General features: G+C 40.6%; 2 protein-coding genes across 3 annotated transcripts in view; both read left to right on the forward strand.

The window, feature by feature from the left end:
• The first annotated feature begins 2,069 nt into the window (after positions 1-2,069).
• Positions 2,070-5,981, forward strand: LOC307002420 (uncharacterized protein). The gene is made up of 3 exons (XM_079620009.1): positions 2,070-4,457; positions 4,620-4,807; positions 5,802-5,981. The coding sequence occupies exon 1, from the start codon at positions 2,202-2,204 to the stop codon at positions 4,245-4,247; it is 2,046 nt and encodes a 681-aa protein (XP_079476135.1). The 5' UTR covers positions 2,070-2,201; the 3' UTR covers positions 4,248-4,457; positions 4,620-4,807; positions 5,802-5,981.
• The window catches only part of LOC307002421 (uncharacterized protein), a 45,730-nt gene continuing 34,402 nt past the window's right edge, over positions 5,921-17,248 (forward strand). Inside the window, exons 1-6 of one of the 2 annotated variants that reach the window (XM_079620011.1) lie at positions 6,084-6,224; positions 6,317-6,428; positions 6,584-6,702; positions 6,773-6,949; positions 7,071-7,294; positions 7,453-7,612. In XM_079620011.1, coding sequence (XP_079476137.1) covers positions 6,325-6,428; positions 6,584-6,702; positions 6,773-6,949; positions 7,071-7,294; positions 7,453-7,612 — 784 coding nt within the window. In that variant the 5' untranslated portion in view covers positions 6,084-6,224; positions 6,317-6,324. Of the gene's footprint in view, positions 6,429-6,583; positions 6,703-6,772; positions 6,950-7,070; positions 7,295-7,452; positions 7,613-17,248 lie in introns of both variants that reach the window. The other variant, XM_079620010.1, reaches the window with a different exon arrangement.

A 17,248-nucleotide genomic window follows, 5' to 3' on the forward strand; every position in this document is an offset into this window, starting at 1 on the left:
AGTTTTAATTTGGGAAAATTATAGCCTAAATTCATTGCAGTAACTTGTTAACTATATTATGGATAATTTGCAGACCGGAGATGTTTGTACGTATGTTATTGGGCATTCAAATGTGATCCGAGTTTACAAGACGATTATGTCTTGATTATGATTAACTTATATAGTTTATGTGACTAATGTGCAGAAGACATCCGTTTTTTTTTCTGAAATCAAAGAATCACTGATGACCACCCTACAGAAAGTTTAACTTCTCAACATAGGCTACTGTATAGCGCGACGTATATTCACATGAAATGCAGAGGAACGGGACACTGTAGTTAATAAAAATGTATTATTTGCATGTGCTTTAAAGCCTTGCCGGTTAAACATTTCATTCACTGCTGATGCGCTGTTCTAACGAGCGCTTTTCTGAGCGCAATACACCCGAGCGCGCATGCACTAAAAGCGCCTGGATACTGGACTAGGTTATCTTTCGAGTCTTATTGCGGTAATACTGTCAAATACACTCAAGGTTTACATAAACAAAGTTGGTTATGTCCAAAGTGAAAGAACAATAGAAAAAATTGAGAGAAAATCTGCTTGTCAAATGCGCGTGACTCGTTGCGCGCAGATCTTAAAGTGACAGTAGCCCTAATAGTAAACATGCTGCCGCTTGTCCTTAAAGGGATAGTTACCCAAAAATTAAAATCCTGTCATTATTTACTCACTCACTCTATTGTGGTTCAATACCTGTATTCATTTCTTTCTTGTGCTGAACACAAAAGAAGATATTTTGAGGAGTGTGACTAACCGGGCGGTTGCTGGTCCCCATTGACTACCATAGTAGGAAAAAACTATTATGGAAGTCTCTGGGGTACATCAACTGTTTGTTTACCCACTTAATTCCAAATAACTTTTATTTTCAACAGAAGAGGGAGACTTATTCGGGTTTGAAACGGCTATCCCTGTTAATAAAACAACAAAATACAAAGAGCAAATCACTCACTCTTGACTGAGAACTTTAATAGTAGCTTTAATAAGAATCAATGTACAATACAGTGAAGTCTATGTTGTGTTTTATTTTCATATTAGTTCATTTAATTATTTTCTTCAATGCTGTTAAATACACCTACAGCTGAAAAAATAAAGCACTGTTTAATTAATTTGTGTATTAAGTTGTGTATCTTTGTTTTAAATTTTTACCTGGAATTATTCTACCAAACAGTATGTAACAGTGTGTTGATGGTAGAATCATTTTAGTTTTACAGAACAGCACCATATTCATCAAAATGTTTTATTGATTCACGCTAGCTCATCTCGACAGAACAGACTGAGCTATAACGTCATGCCACTTCAGCTGCATACTGGTATCCAAAATCCTGATCACAATTTAACATGATTCTGTTTTCTTTGCAGCTTGTTATTAGATCTTGAGCTGAGGACTGTTCCACCTGTGTGAAGTAAGATCAACATTTAGGATACATCACCAATTGCATCGTTTCATTGCTGGAGCATAAATACTGACGTTACTGCTAAATGCTAAGGTGTTGATATAGACCCTTTCAACAAGATAAACAAAAACAATGCTTGAAAGTTCTATTTTGTTCCCAATCTACTTCCTCTGCATTAAGATAACATGGAATGTTAAAACGGAAGCCTGCTGGGTGTAAATAAATGTATGTATATATTTAAGAAATATTTGAATCTATATACTTTATATATATTTATATTTTATATATAAAGTATATACATTCAAATATTTCTTAAATATATACATGCATGTGTGTATTTATATATACAAAATAATTATACACACTACACACACATATATTATTTAAACACAAACTTTTATTTTGGATGCGATTAATCGTTGCCCAGCCCTAATGCTGATAATGTAACTCTCTTGAAATGGTCTATAGTAAAGGGCTGTTTTTTTACAGAATCCTCATGTCTTGTCTAGTTAATGACACACCAGTTTGATGCTCTGACTAGCAATGTAGGGCAAGAAAGTTAAGTTTTCTTACGCCCCCATCTGTTAGCGTTAGCTGCCAGTTCGCAAAAATCGGTTTACGTTGTACCAAATCCTGTCGTTCTTTTATCTACCGGCAGCTTCAAACAACAGGGATATGGGCTGATTGACTCCAAATTACTTGAAGCAGCATTTAAAAATCTGGTTGTTTAACCCCTCACTGGTTGCTTTCCGAAATGTTTCTTTAGAGGAAATGAACAGAAAGAGTTTGCCAGTTTCCAGCTCCACCATAAGACGGAGGACCCGTGTAGATGTGGGAAAACGACTTGAACAAATTAGGGATGAGGATGACTATCTCAGTCTGACTGACATGAACACAGAGACAGGGCTAAATGACAGACATGAGAATGACAATGACAGTGTAGGATTGTTAGAAGATTGTCTCAGTTGTGCAAATGATACCTCAGGTATTGCAGCAGGAGCAGTCTTTCATGAAGAGGAGGGTGGCATGGAGTTTGAGTCGGACTATACTGAGGGTCTCTTAGCTAGTGGCAGTGATAGTTCCGAACCTGAAGATGAGATCTATGAGATGTCCTTATCTGACAAGATTGCGGACTGGGCCAGACACTTTGGAATTTCATTGGTTGCTCTGTCTGCCCTACTATGCATCCTTCGCCTCTCCCATCCTGATCTTCCAAAGGATGGCAGGACCCTCCTTAGGACAACAACAAAATATTCCATTCAAGAGAAGGCAGGGGGAAAATACTTCTATTTTGGCATCATCCATTCACTTAGTGCTACACTCAGCGGGTATGCACACACGCTAACTGATGGCTTAACTTTGAGGCTACAAATAAACATAGATGGGCTACCATTATTTAAAAGCTCAAGTGTTCAGCTGTGGCCCATCCTGGGTCTCCTGCTCAGTGTCCCTATGAAAGAGCCTGTAGTGATCGCATTATACTCTGGAGAAAAAAAACCTTCATCAGCAAAAGAATTCCTCGAAGACTTCACCAAAGAATTAGTTAATCTGGAAAAGGGTTTCTGTTTCGAGGGAAAGACTTTGACGCTTAAACTTCATACAGTAATTTGTGACACACCGGCAAGAGCATTTGTGAAACACACCAAAAGTCATAATGCCTACCACGCCTGTGATAAATGCACAAACCCTGGTAGACATGAACAGAGCCGGATGAGTTTTCCATGTAAAGATTATGCACTAAGGACGGATGCGTCTTTCAATGACAGGTTAGATGAGATCCATCACCATGAGGGGCCACATGCATTTGAGGGTACTGGGGTTGGCATGGTGTCACAGTTTCCCCTAGATTACATGCACCTTGTGTGCTTGGGTATCGTTAGGCGCTTGCTCAATATGTGGCTTCGTGGTCCTCTGACTGTCCGTGTCCCTGCAACTATAGTTGAACAAATGTCCGCTAAATTGGTATCCATGAGGCCTTATATTCCGGTGGAGTTTGCCAGAAAGCCGCGATCTCTTAGAGAATTGGATCGCTGGAAGGCTACTGAGCTAAGGCAGTTTCTTTTGTACACTGGACCTGTAATGCTGGCCAGTTTCCTGGACAAAGACCTGTATCAGAATTTTATGCTTCTCTTCTCTGGCATCTCCATCTTAGCAAGCCCAACATTTTCCTACCTCACTGATTATGCTGACACTTTACTGAAGTCGTTTGTGCAGCACTTTGCTACACTTTATGGGAGACACCACGTCGTGTATAATGTACACTGCATAACCCATCTGGCAGGTGAAGTTCAGCAGCATGGTTGCCTTGACTCCTTCTCTGCCTTCCCATATGAAAATTATCTACAGAAGATAAAAAAACTGGTTAGAAAACCGGAATATCCTTTGGCACAGATCATTCGTCGTCTGTCAGAAGTAAAAATTCGGGAGGTCACATTACCTGGCAGCACTTTAAGACGGCAGCATTTTGTGGGCCCTATTGTTGGGGGGATGGCCATCAAGGCACAGTATGGCGAGATGTCCACTGAGAAGTGGACTCTCAGAACATCGACTGGTGATAACATCTTCAGGCTTGGAAATGACATTGTCTGCATCCAAAATATTGTGGAATGCATTGGGGGGGGCATTTATGCAATATATAAGGAATATAGAAGGAAGTCATTGTTCTTTAGCTACCCATTTAGCTCAGATACATTGAATATTTACATCATTTCAGAAAAATCTGAGGTCATCATGGCTGCCAATGTTTCAGAGCTTGTTGGGAAATGTGTCGCCCTGCCCCACAGGGAAGGTTTTGTGGCCTTTCCTCTCCTGCATTAACATGCAAAAAAAATGCATTTCAATCAGTTTATTAGTTCAGACATTAATTAGTTAATTACTTCATTACATTAAGATTAATTGATAGTTTTTGTTCATTGTTTTAGTACCAATCATAATCATAGCATGACTAGTTTAGATCAGGGTCTGAGGACTGACCAAAGTTTGACTTGCTGGCAGTGGCTGCATAAGAAAATGAGCTGATAAGTTGCTGTAAGTACTTTGCTGAAGTTAATCATCTTTCAGGTGTCAACTGTCAGTATCCGTGTTGTGCAAGTTGACACTTCACATGAGCCCCTATATTATCAAAGTCAATAACTCTGACTCACAATAACTGCATTCACACTTGTTTCTTTTCTTGTCTTCTCCATTAAGGATGTTCCATGTAGTTGAATTTGTCACCAACAAAACCATAGCAGTGGTGCCCCAAAGCTGGTACGAGGATGGTTGTGTATCGTGGCCAACCTATAACAGTGATGAACGAATTAATAGGGCAGTGAAACACGGAGAGGAGCCACACGAGGACTGGCAGACACATGATGTCAGAATCATCAAATCATCTGGTATGCCAAATCTCAAAGTGGTTTCTTGGCAAAGTGGTTTTTACAAATCCTACACCTACAAATCCACTACCACCACTATTTAAAAGAATATGCCACCGTTTTATGAAATTGGGTTATTCACAGTCTCCCCTTGAGTAAGATAAGTGAGCAAAAACTTTATCACCGGAGACAAAAATGTTTTTGCGCACTTATCTAACTGTAGGGGATAGAGGATGGATACCCGACCCAAGCCCGACAGGACCCGCCGGTACCCGACGGGCCGGGCTGGGTTCGGACAGATATTTAGAAATGATGTTCGGGTTCGGGTCGGGCTCGGTCACATCAGCGCGATAAGGCATTGAACATTTTAAATTTAAAACAGCTTATTATGTAGGTAGCCGATGTGCCTGATGCTTTCACTTGATGCAAACGTTCGTTTTCGTGATTAAAATACATGTAAAATATTACCATAACATCCGTCTTCCTGTGTGCGGACATTTGTTTATGTAGCCGTGACAACGAAACGCGTGCATAATGTGCGCGCGCCTGTGTCAAGAACGCTTGTTGCTCCGCGCGCTGATGCGCTTGTCCTGTTGACATTTCCGATTGCCTTCCTACAGTTGCTTAATAAAAGCGGGCTTTCCACACAAACTAACGTACAATTGTCATTAGTATGAGAAAAAAATGGGATTTTAACTGTCGGGCTCGGGTCGGGTTCGGTTACTGCTCTGTCGGACGCGGGCCGGGCTCGGACTGAAAAAGTCGGCCCGATCCGCACTCTAGTAGGGGAGACCGTGAATAATTAATTTCATAAAATGGTGGCATGTTCCTTTAATACTCATGTCAAGCTCCATGTGTATATAGTCACATACAAACTATATGTGCTAAAGTAAGATGGAATTGCAGTAAAAGGAAAAAATATGCTGAATGTTGTTTATATGCAGACTAACTGCTCTAATGATGTATATTTTTAAAAGGAATGTCTAATTGTATTTTTTGGCCTTGTCTTTGCCAGGTCTTTTCTGTTCTTTCTTTTTTCCCTTTTTCTTTGGGACTCAATTCCCTTTTTCTTGTTTTTTTCCTTCTTCTTTTCTACTTTTTTGTCATTTCTGAGTCGGATGCTGCACATTTCCTGGACACCGGGCGATTTTTGAAGAAGAATTGTATATGAATTGTCCCTGCTTGCTTCACATCGAAAAAAAAAAAACGTTGCGAGCGGGAACTGGCCATTTGAACCATTTGCCCATATAAGGAAGGACCGAGCTTGTGAATCAAGGAACGAATCTGAGTTTATTATTTAAATTTATATTATTACTTAAATATATAATTCTAAATTTTCTAATGCAACGAGTGTTTGTCACAAATTCTTTCTCACCTTGCTGTTGACAGTCTCTTGAGCGAGTCGGGTCTTCTGGTCACTGGTCCAAATCTTGAAGCGGTGCACTTCACACTCATTTGCATATTTCGCATCTATTGGGATTTGGGAATCAAATATATCGACTCATGTCAAGCTCCATGTTTACCTTTCAGATACTTACATGGAGGCACGTCAGATCCTGAAGAAGGCTCTGACATGTAGCACCTCAGACCTCCAAACTGAGGATGAACAGGAACAGCCTGGGAGAAGGAGAACAACAGCGAAGTCAGTGTTTTTCCTTCATGTTACACATACAAAGACTAACACCATATACTTTTATTAAAAAGACAGAACAGCGATCAATACCTATTTCAACCATTCTCTGTCTCCTTTAAATGTTGATTTGGATGTAAATAAAGATCTTTTTTTAATTTAAACAGACATTTCTTTGGTGACACTGATGTAGAGGAGGACTACCGACCCCCAAAGAGGTCCAAATCTGGGTCATCTGCTGGGACAAGTCACGAAGTCCCTGCAAATAGTTCAGAGCTCTGTCAAAGTAAGAGTCAGAGTATTCATTATGTATGTTGTATAAGCTTGACACCAATATAACCCCCCACCCCCCACAGTGTTTGGCAGAACTGCCCCTCCCCAACCACCACCACCACCACCACTACCACCACAAACACTCCTCTCTCAACCTGCACAATGCAACCAGCAACAACGGGGGCCAGAGGAGACAAGCCATGTCTACAGACCTACCTGGAGAGGTGGGAGACATGGCCCAGAAACCATTCCCTGCTCTGGTAAGAAATAACTGTAACTACAAGCTATAATACCTTGACTTTAACCACGGGGGACACAGGGGGACTTAAGTGCGTGGAATGGAGGGGAAATAATTATTCTATAATACTATGTATTCAACAGCTGCCCAGGTCCACATTTTAAGCCTGCTGGAGCACATTAAGCAGCAGCAGGACCAGCTGGTGGCCAAGGTCAATCACCTGAGCAGCAGGGTCCTCAACACCTCAACACCTCAAGAGCCAGAGGGTCCTGAATGCATTCAGCTGCCCATCGAATCACTGGAAGCGGTGGATGAGCTTGAAGCATTCCTGAAAGACGCTGCCAATGCAGCAGCCAAACAAAGAATGGTATGCTCCTGCCAGTCACTCTCAACTCTAATTGGTAAAGTGCTGGGGTGGGGTGGGGTGGGTGTGGTGTGGGGTGGGGCAAAGATTGTCATACAAGTTATTACATCAGGGCTTTATACCTTGTCTGTATTTTAAGGTGTTTTGTGACTTCCTTTTAGATTTCTTCTTTGGCCACGATTGGTGGCCAAGATGTGAAGAGAGTGGCGTGGAACATCCTCTCTCGGATGTTCACCGAAGAAGTGGCCAAGACCATAAGCTGGAAGGGGGCAAACGGCAAGAGGGCATTCGGTCACATGTCGTCAAAGACACTGATGTATCGTAAGTCACTTTAAGTATTCAGCGGAAGGGAAGGGAAGTGTAACGGCTCCCACAAACAGTTGTGTGCGGTGCAGTGCTGGGATCGACTGAAACTGTAAACGGTGTTGCCACAGATAAACAATTTAACTCAAATCTGCCCGCCTAAACCGGTGTTACAATATATTAAATTGAGTTTTTTTTTTTTTAAGCATTCATTCATTAACTCAAAATTACTTTTATAGTAAGATAAAGTGTCTTAAAATTACATATTTTATTCCTATTCATCTGTAAAAACGAGAATGCTAGACAAGAGAAAAACATGGGATCAAGGACAAAATTAATACAGCAGGACCAATAAAATATTTACTATATTATTCAAATATGTATTTATAAATGTAGCACCCTCTTCCCTCTCAGAATTGACGTACCTGAGCTCTTAGGGCGGGTACTCGGGTTCGAACTTTGCAGTCTCTCGACTAATTATAAAGGAACTCTCTTAACACAATACACAATTTCCTCTGTTTAACTACAACCCAGCATTTTATGTGAATTAACCCAATAGAAATATTCAGCTTAATCTTTAACCCAACCAATTAGTAAACTTGATGATATCACTTCAAGTAAACAATTATTAAATTGATTTCCAGGGGCATTTTCACCTAAATATGGAAATTATTTCTAAACGTATTTAGAGGTGTGCGTCACCTTTTATGTCAAATTCTAACATTCAAATTAAATTCTATTAGAATAACAATACCACTGTCAAATTAAATAATTAAATTAAAAACCATCCTTGCAGTGCAGAGGTGACACAGAAGCGGCATCCGAACTGGCATTACTATATTTACACTTAATTTGCAATTGCATAAATAAAGCTATTCAACATTTAAATATGAAATGATTTATAATTTTAACATTTTATTTAAAGGGTACTTTAAATATGAAACTAAACCCGCCAGTAGGTGGCAGTAAGTCACTGTCTTAATAAGCGAGTTGTTGGAGTCATTTATTCAACCGATTTGTTCAAACGGCCGATTCATTCAAAAAAACAAGTGATTGTTCATTGAATCAAATGATTCGTTCAAAACGCGAATTTCAGTAAAAAAATAATCGCTGTCTGTTGGACTACAGTTTCATTATGAAATTCTCGTCGGCGAAATATACGTCGCGCTGTACAGTATGTTGAGACGGAGGCGCCAGAACTGCAAACTGATAGAATGCACGATCCTACGATATTTATTCAAAAGCAGATCAAGGAGACATTTTAATCATAATATTTGACATAATATTTGACGGTGCCCAGGGCCCCTTAGATGTCCTGGGCCCCTGGGCAATTGCCCAATGGTTAATCCGGCCCTGTTATGTGGCGTTTTGAATGAACTTCTAATAATAAAATATTATCTGATAATGAGAAATTTTTATTTTTCATTCGCTTTTAAGAAGACATGTTGAAATCCTTCGTTTGGTGTCATAATATGATGCCCATATATAGTTGTCAGTCGGATTTAATGGGCGGGATTTATGGTAATTGAGAATGAGCGTGAACGCGCGTTCCATTTACGACAGATTGGAATTCATAACACACACACACACGTTTCACTATCACATCTGACGTTTACGAAGTATTTGTGAATCAGGAGAAGAATTTTCGGGAAGGTCTCTTTACGCGCAGATCACTCACATATTTACTCGTATATTTACGAATGTTTCATGAATGAGGCCCTTTATTTGTAAAATAAAATGATGTGTAAAAAACATTATTTCTTAAAATATTTAGTTTACAGTAGATGTATTATTAATTAATTTAAATGCATTTTTATCAGTATATTTCTTGTCAAATGTATTTATTTAATTCATTGTGTTATTTATTTTGATCAATGTATTATATAAATTAAATTGTATTTGTATCAATTCATTGTAATAAAATGTATTTATTAACTCAAATGTTATTTATTTAATTTTATTGAGATTTTATGAGATTGTATTTATATCATTTAATCAATTTATTATTTTTTATAAAATTACATTTATTTAAATTAATGTTTATTTTAATCAAATATATTTAATAATTTTTATTATTTATTTATTTTGAAAAATGTTTAACACTGATTTTCCCAGACAGCAAAATAGTGTCAGCCCATATCCGGGCATACCAGATGTGGGCCGGATCTAGGCGACAATATGTTGCTTTCTGGGTTCTTACTTACATATTTAAGTATATTTATATAATATATAGGGAAGACAGCGGAATGTTGTAACAAGGGGTCAGTTGTAGCACTGTCAGTTCAGCAAAGAAAAGAGCTATGTTCATTAAAGAGTCCAAATAAAGAGTACAGTTCATTAAAAATGTTACAACCAACCCCTTATGACCCCATTAGTTTTGTTGTTGTGCATCAAGGGATTTATGTTGTAAATTTGTTTTCATCATAGTTTATGTGCTTGTCTTCTCATCAGATAAAAACATAAATTTTGCCCTCAATTGAGCGCAAATTTTTTTTGTGCACATTTTTAGAATTTATGTGCATCTTGGAGTTTCCATCCAGTCCTTTTTTTATGGGATATCCCAAAATTTGACTTAAAAATAGTGACTGATATACAGTAGCTAGTGACAACAAATGTGACAGGAATACAGTACACACACAAACACTTTGTGCTAATTTCTTTTGTCACTTGAACCCTTAAAAGCATACCTCGGGTCTTTAGTGACCCGGGACGTCATTCATACCCTGGCCTCCACCTCATTAATTTTTTAAAGTTAGTCATCAACCTTTAGTATTCCTCAATCAAAGTTTTTCATTCATTTTTTGTAAAATTGTATAGGGTCACTAATGACCCGAGGTGTGTAACAGTGTAAGTATTTTTTACTGCACATCAGTAATTGAATCTTTGATGACTGAATAAGTGCAATTCACCTTTATTGCAAGGTGGCGATGTGTGATACACAATGATGAAGTGACGTTTCACTCATAGTTACCGCAGGCAGAAAACAAAAGAATAGGAAGTATCATAAGCAAAACATGAAATGGCTCAGCAATTTACTTTACAAAGTACTGAACGCAATCAGATAGTAGCATCACTGTCACTTGATGGTGAATTTGATGTACAGTAGAAAATGGCAGCAATCAAAAGATTGATTTTGAAGATGTTGAAAATGCTAGTTTTGAGAGTATGTTTGAGGTCGCGAATATGAGCCAGATGCTGAATGTACTGGGAAATGGGCTCTGATGAGAACAGTGATGATGGTATAAAACATCTGCTCACACTAAACCCTTCCAAGCTCCGAAAAGTAACAAAATATGTTTTATTTTATTCTTCTGTTTTTGTTACTCTAATATCAGGAGAGTTCTATATAATCTCGAAAGGTATCCATCTGTGTTAGATATAGATCCGGGTCACTAAAGACCAGAATATGTAATATGATTGGCGAAACATTCATGCATTTAAAGGGATAGTTCATCCAAACATGAAAATTATACCATGATTTACTCACCCTCCAGCCATCCAAGGTGTATATATCACTGTTATCTTTTAGACGAACACAATCGGAGTTATATTTAGAAATATCCTGGTTTTTCCAAGCTTTATAATAGTAGTGAATGGGGGGTGAGCACGCGAAAATTGCAAGAATTCTTTTTTTTGTAAGAAAAATATCCATATTTAAAACTTTATTAGCTATAATATATAGCTTCAGGCAGACGGCCGTACGCAGGGACCTGCAGCGAAAAAGTAAACCCTGACGCGACGCATGACGCAATGACAAACGCGGAAGCGCAGAGAATAGAGCAAAACAAAACACCGGAGCTTGAGTTTGTTTTACAGCCCTGTTGTTTAAACCGCGAGAGGCGTCAAAGCTTAGGACACTCCTACATCCCGTCATACATCGCGTCAGGGGTTACTCTTGTGGCGCAAGTCCGGTCGCATGTACGGTCATCTGCTGGAAGCTAGTTAGGGCCCAAGCCTTGAAAAGGCGAAGGCCCTATTGTTTTTCTTCGGATTATTATTAGGGCCCGAGCACCGATGGTGCGAGGACACTATTGGAATTGCTCTGTTTATTATTAGGGCCCGAGCACCGATGGTGCGAGGACACTATTGGAATTGCTCTGTTTATTATTAGGGCCCAAGCCTTGAAAAGGCGAAGGCCCTATTGTTTTTCTAAGGATTATTATTCTTCTTCTTCTTCTTTATTAGGGCCCAAGCCTTGAAAAGGCGAAGGCCCTATTGTTTTCCTTCGGATTATTATTTATTATTATTATTATTATTATTCTTCTTCTTCTTTATTATTATTATTTTACTACCTTTTGGGCACTTTTGGGGGCCTTAACGTGCTCAAAAACTCTTGAAACTTTGCACAAATGTCAGAACCTGCGGCCATTAGGGCCGCGCTGAAGCTGGGACCCGGGCGTGGCAGGGGGGCTCGGCAGCGCCCCCTGGAATGGGATTCAAAAACATGTCCATATATCAAACACGCTTGCATGTAATAATATGAAACTCGGTACACATGTAGATCTCATCGGGCCGAACAACTTTCGTGCTCTAAGTTTTACGCCAGTCCAACAGGAAGTCGGCTATTATGGGCTGTATGGAAACGCATGTTCTGGCATTTGAAACACTTCTCCCAGAGAATTCATCCGATGACCACGAAACTCGGTGTGCATGAAGTCAAGACATGGAGGATGCTAAATTGCGGACGGATTTTTGATATCTCGAACGGTTTGGCCGTGGCGAGGAAACGAATTTATGATTAAAAAAGGATGCATAAAGTGTGTTATAACTTAGTTATAGTTTTACCTACAGTTACAAAACTCAGCGTGTATATTGATCTTATCAAGCCGAACAACTTTCTAATTTACAGTCATTAGCTCCGACCAACAGAAAGTCAGATATTGTGGTTTGAATGTGAATTGTGTCTCTCTCTGTCTCTCTGCCATTCGTGTCTGTCTGTGTGGGGTGGGGAGGGGAGGGGGGGATCTGTGTATGTGTGTGTGTGTGTGTGTGTGAGGAGGGGGGCTAGTTTAGTTTAACCCTTTCTCTGCTGTGTGCAAAATCTCGGGCACTTTTGGGGCCCTTAACGTGCTCAAACTCTTGAAATTTTGCACACAGGTCAGAACCCGCGGCCATCAGGGCCAGGCTGAAGCTGGTACCCGGGTGTGGCAGGGGGGCTCGACAGCACCCCCTGGAATGGGATTCAAACACTTGTCCGTATATCAAACACGCTTGCATGTAATAATATGAAACTCGGTACACATTTAGATCTCATCGGGCCGAACAACTTTCGTGCTCTAAGTTTTACGCCAGCCCAACAGGAAGTCGGCTATTGTGGGTGGTATGAAAACGCATGCCCCTGGAATTTGAAACACTCTTTCTAGAAAATTCATCCAATCGCAACCAAACTCGGTCAGCCTGACGACAAGACATTGAGGATACTAAATTGCTGACGGATTTTTGATATCTCGAACAGTTTGGCCGTGGCGAGGAAACGAAATTATGGCGAGAAAAGAGAAACACGATCTGTTATAACGTCTTCATACATTTATTGATCTTGATGAAACTTCAGTAGCGTGTTTGTTGTAAGAGAGCGATCACATGGATGTAACTAATGTGAGCCCCCCCCCTTTTCTGTGTGTGTTTGGAGGGGAGCAGAAAGACTCACACTGATACAAGCTCTAAAGCAGACTTCTTCTCGACAGTCAAAGCGGGGTTACGTTATTGCCCGTCGTGCACAGGAACCCGAAAGGCAACAGGGTGGCGGCTTTTTATATATATATATATATATATATATATATATATATATATATATATATAAATAAATATAGCTGCAAGCAGCGATGGAGGGCCCAAGCCGGTGGCAGCGCCAGCCCGGTGCCTTTAGTGTAACTAAAGGCACCAGGGTGGCGGTGCCACCGGCTTGGGCCCGTAATCGCTGCTTGCAGCTATATTTATTATTATTATTATTATTTTACTACCTTTTGGGCACTTTTGGGGGCCTTAACGTGCTCAAAAACTCTTGAAACTTTGCAAAAATGTCAGAACCCGCGGCCATTAGGGCCGCGCTGAAGCTGGGACCCGGGCGTGGCAGGGGGGCTCGGCAGCGCCCCCTGGAATGGGATTCAAAAACATGTCCATATATCAAACACGCTTGCATGTAATAATATGAAACTCGGTACAAATATAGATCTCATCGGGCCGAACAACTTTCGTGCTCTAAGTTTTACGCCAGTCCAACAGGAAGTCGGCTATTATGGGCTGTATGGAAACGCATGTTCTGGCATTTGAAACACTTCTCCCAGAGAATTCATCCGATGACCACGAAACTCGGTGTGCATGAAGTCAAGACATGGAGGATGCTAAATTGCGAGGGGATTTTTGATATCTCGAACGGTTTGGCCGTGGCGAGGAAACAAATTTATGGCGAATATTGGAAACAGGAAGTGTGTTATAACATCCTCATACATTAATTGATCTTGATGAAACTTCAGCAGTGTGTTTGTTGTAAGAGGCCGATCACATGGATGTGACTATTGTGAGTCAAAGTTATAGCGCCACCAACTGGCAGCAGGAAGTGTGTCACTTTCAAAATGCTTTGAAATCACCCTCTTATTTTTACCGATTTGCTTCAAACTTCATCTGTATAATGTAAACACACGGCAGATGTAGACCTGTGAAAGGATTATTGATATCTTTAATACTGTCGCCATGGCAACGCATCAAACTTTAATATTCTTTTTTTAAGTTTTTGAGACTCTTAGCATACTTCAAATTGCATGAAACTCGACAGACACTTTACATTTATTGCCTAGTACACTTGTGCACAGTTTCAGAAACGGGCGTGGTAAGGGGCTCAGTAGCGCCACCTTTAGTCAAAAATGGGGTATTAGTTTTACCTACAGTAACAAAAATCGGTATCTATATTTATCTCCCCGATCCGGACAACTTTCTAATTGACAGTCATTAGCTCCGACCAACAGGAAGTCAGATATTTTGGTTTGAATGTGATTTAATGGGAATTTTGCCAGTCTCTCTCAGTGTCTGTGTGTGTGAGAGAGGAGGGGGGCTTTATTTTAACCCTTTCTCTGCTGTGTGGGACTTCTCGGGCACTTTTGGGGCCCTTAACGTGCTCAAAAACTCTTGAAACTTTGCACAAATGTCAGAACCCGCGGCCATCAGGGCCCGACTGAAGCTGGTACCCGGGCGTGGCAGGGGGGCTCGGCAGCGCCCCCTGGAATGGGATTCAAAAACATGTCCATATATCAAACACGCTTGCATGTAATAATATGAAACTCGGTACACATATAGATCTCATCGGGCCGAACAACTTTCGTGCTCTAAGTTTTACGCCAGTCCAACAGGAAGTCGGCTATTATGGGCTGTATGGAAACGCATGTTCTGGCATTTGAAACACTTCTCCCAGAGAATTCATCCGATGACCACGAAATTCGGTGTGCATGAAGTCAAGACATGGAGGATGCTAAATTGCGGACGGATTTTTGATATCTCGAACGGTTTGGCCGTGGCGAGGAAACGAATTTATGATTAAAAAAGGATGCATAAAGTGTGTTATAACTTAGTTATAGTTTTACCTACAGTTACAAAACTCAGCGTGTATATTGATCTTATCAAGCCGAACAACTTTCTAATTTACAGTCATTAGCTCCGACCAACAGAAAGTCAGATATTGTGGTTTGAATGTGAATTCTGTCTCTCTCTGTCTCTCTGCCATTCTGTGTGTGTGTGTCTGTCTGTGTGGGGTGGGGAGGGGAGGGGGGATCTGTGTATGTGTGTGTGTGTGTGTGTGTGTGTGTGTGTGTGTGTGTGTGTGTGAGGAGGGGGGCTAGTTTAGTTTAACCCTTTCTCTGCTGTGTGCAAAATCTCGGGCACTTTTGGGGCCCTTAACGTGCTCGAAAACTCTTGAAATTTTGCACACAGGTCAGAACCCGCGGCCATCAGGGCCGGGCTGAAGCTGGTAACCGGGCGTGGCAGGGGGGCTCGACAGCTTCCCCTGGAATGGGATTCAAACACTTGTCCGTATATCAAACACGCTTGCATGTAATAATATTAAACTCGGTACACATTTAGATCTCATCGGGCCGAACAACTTTCGTGCTCTAAGTTTTACGCCAGCCCAACAGGAAGTCGGCTATTGTGGGTGGTATGAAAACGCATGCCCCTGGAATTTGAAACACTCTTTCTAGAAAATTCATCCAATCGCAACCAAACTCGGTCAGCCTGACGACAAGACATTGAGGATACTAAATTGCTGACGGATTTTTGATATCTCGAACAGTTTGGCCGTGGCGAGGAAACTAAATTATGGCGAGAAAAGAGAAACACGATCTGTTATAACGTCTTAATACATTTATTGATCTTGATGAAACTTCAGTAGCGTGTTTGTTGTAAGAGAGCGATCACATGGATGTAACTAATGTGAGTCCCCCCCCTTTTCTGTGTGTGTTTGGAGGGGAGCAGAAAGACTCACACTGATACAAGCTCTAAAGCAGACTTCTTCTCGACAGTCAAAGCGGGGTTACGTTATTGCCCGTCGTGCACAGGAACCCGAAAGGCAACGGGGTGGCGGCTTTTTATATATATATATATATATATATATATATATATATATATATATATATATATATATATATATATATATATATATATAAATATAGCTGCAAGCAGCGATTACGGGCCCAAGCCGGTGGCAGCGCCAGCCCGGTGCCTTTAGTGTAACTAAAGGCACCAGGGTGGCGGTGCCACCGGCTTGGGCCCGTAATCGCTGCTTGCAGCTATATTTATTATTATTAGGGCCCAAGCCTTGAAAAGGCGAAGGCCCTATTGTTTTCCTTCGGATTATTCTTCTTTATTATTATTTATTATTATTATATTACTACCTTTTGGGCACTTTTGGGGGCCTTAACGTGCTCAAAAACTCTTGAAACTTTGCACAAATGTCAGAACCTGCGGCCATTAGAGCCGGACTGAAGCTGGGACCCGGGCGTGGCAGGGGGGTTCGACAGCGCCCCCTGGAACGCGGTCCGAAAACTTGGTCCATAAATCAAACACGCTTGCGTGTAATAATATGAAACTCGGTACACTTATAGATCTCATCGGTTCATATATCCTTCGTGCTCTGACTTTTTACCCCAGCCCAACAGGAAGTCGGCTATTTGGCGTAGTTTAAAAAACACATGCAATGGAATTTAAAATACTCCTCCTAGACGATTCAACCAATCACCACGAAACTCGGTGTGCATGAAGTCAAGACATGGAGGATGAAAAATTGCGAGGGGATTTTTGATATCTCGAACGGTTTGGCCGTGGCGAGGAAACGAATTTATGGCGAATATTGGAAACAGGAAGTGTGTTATAACATCCTCATACATTAATTGATCTTGATGAAACTTCAGCAGTGTGTTCGTTGTAAGAGGCCGTTCACATGGATGTGACTATTGTGAGTCAAAGTTATAGCGCCACCAACTGGCAGCAGGAAGTGTGTCACTTTCAAAATGCTTTGAATTCACCCTCTTATTTTTACCCGATTTGCTTCAAACTTTATGTGTATAATGTAAACACACGGCAGATGTAGACCTGTGAAAGAATTATTGATATCTTAAATACTGTTGCCATGGCAACGCTTTAAACTGTTATATTCTTTTTGGGTGCATT

The sequence above is a fragment of the Phoxinus phoxinus genome, assembly GCF_949152265.1.
Source record: "Phoxinus phoxinus genome assembly, chromosome: 8".
NCBI classification, from domain to species: domain Eukaryota; kingdom Metazoa; phylum Chordata; class Actinopteri; order Cypriniformes; family Leuciscidae; genus Phoxinus; species Phoxinus phoxinus.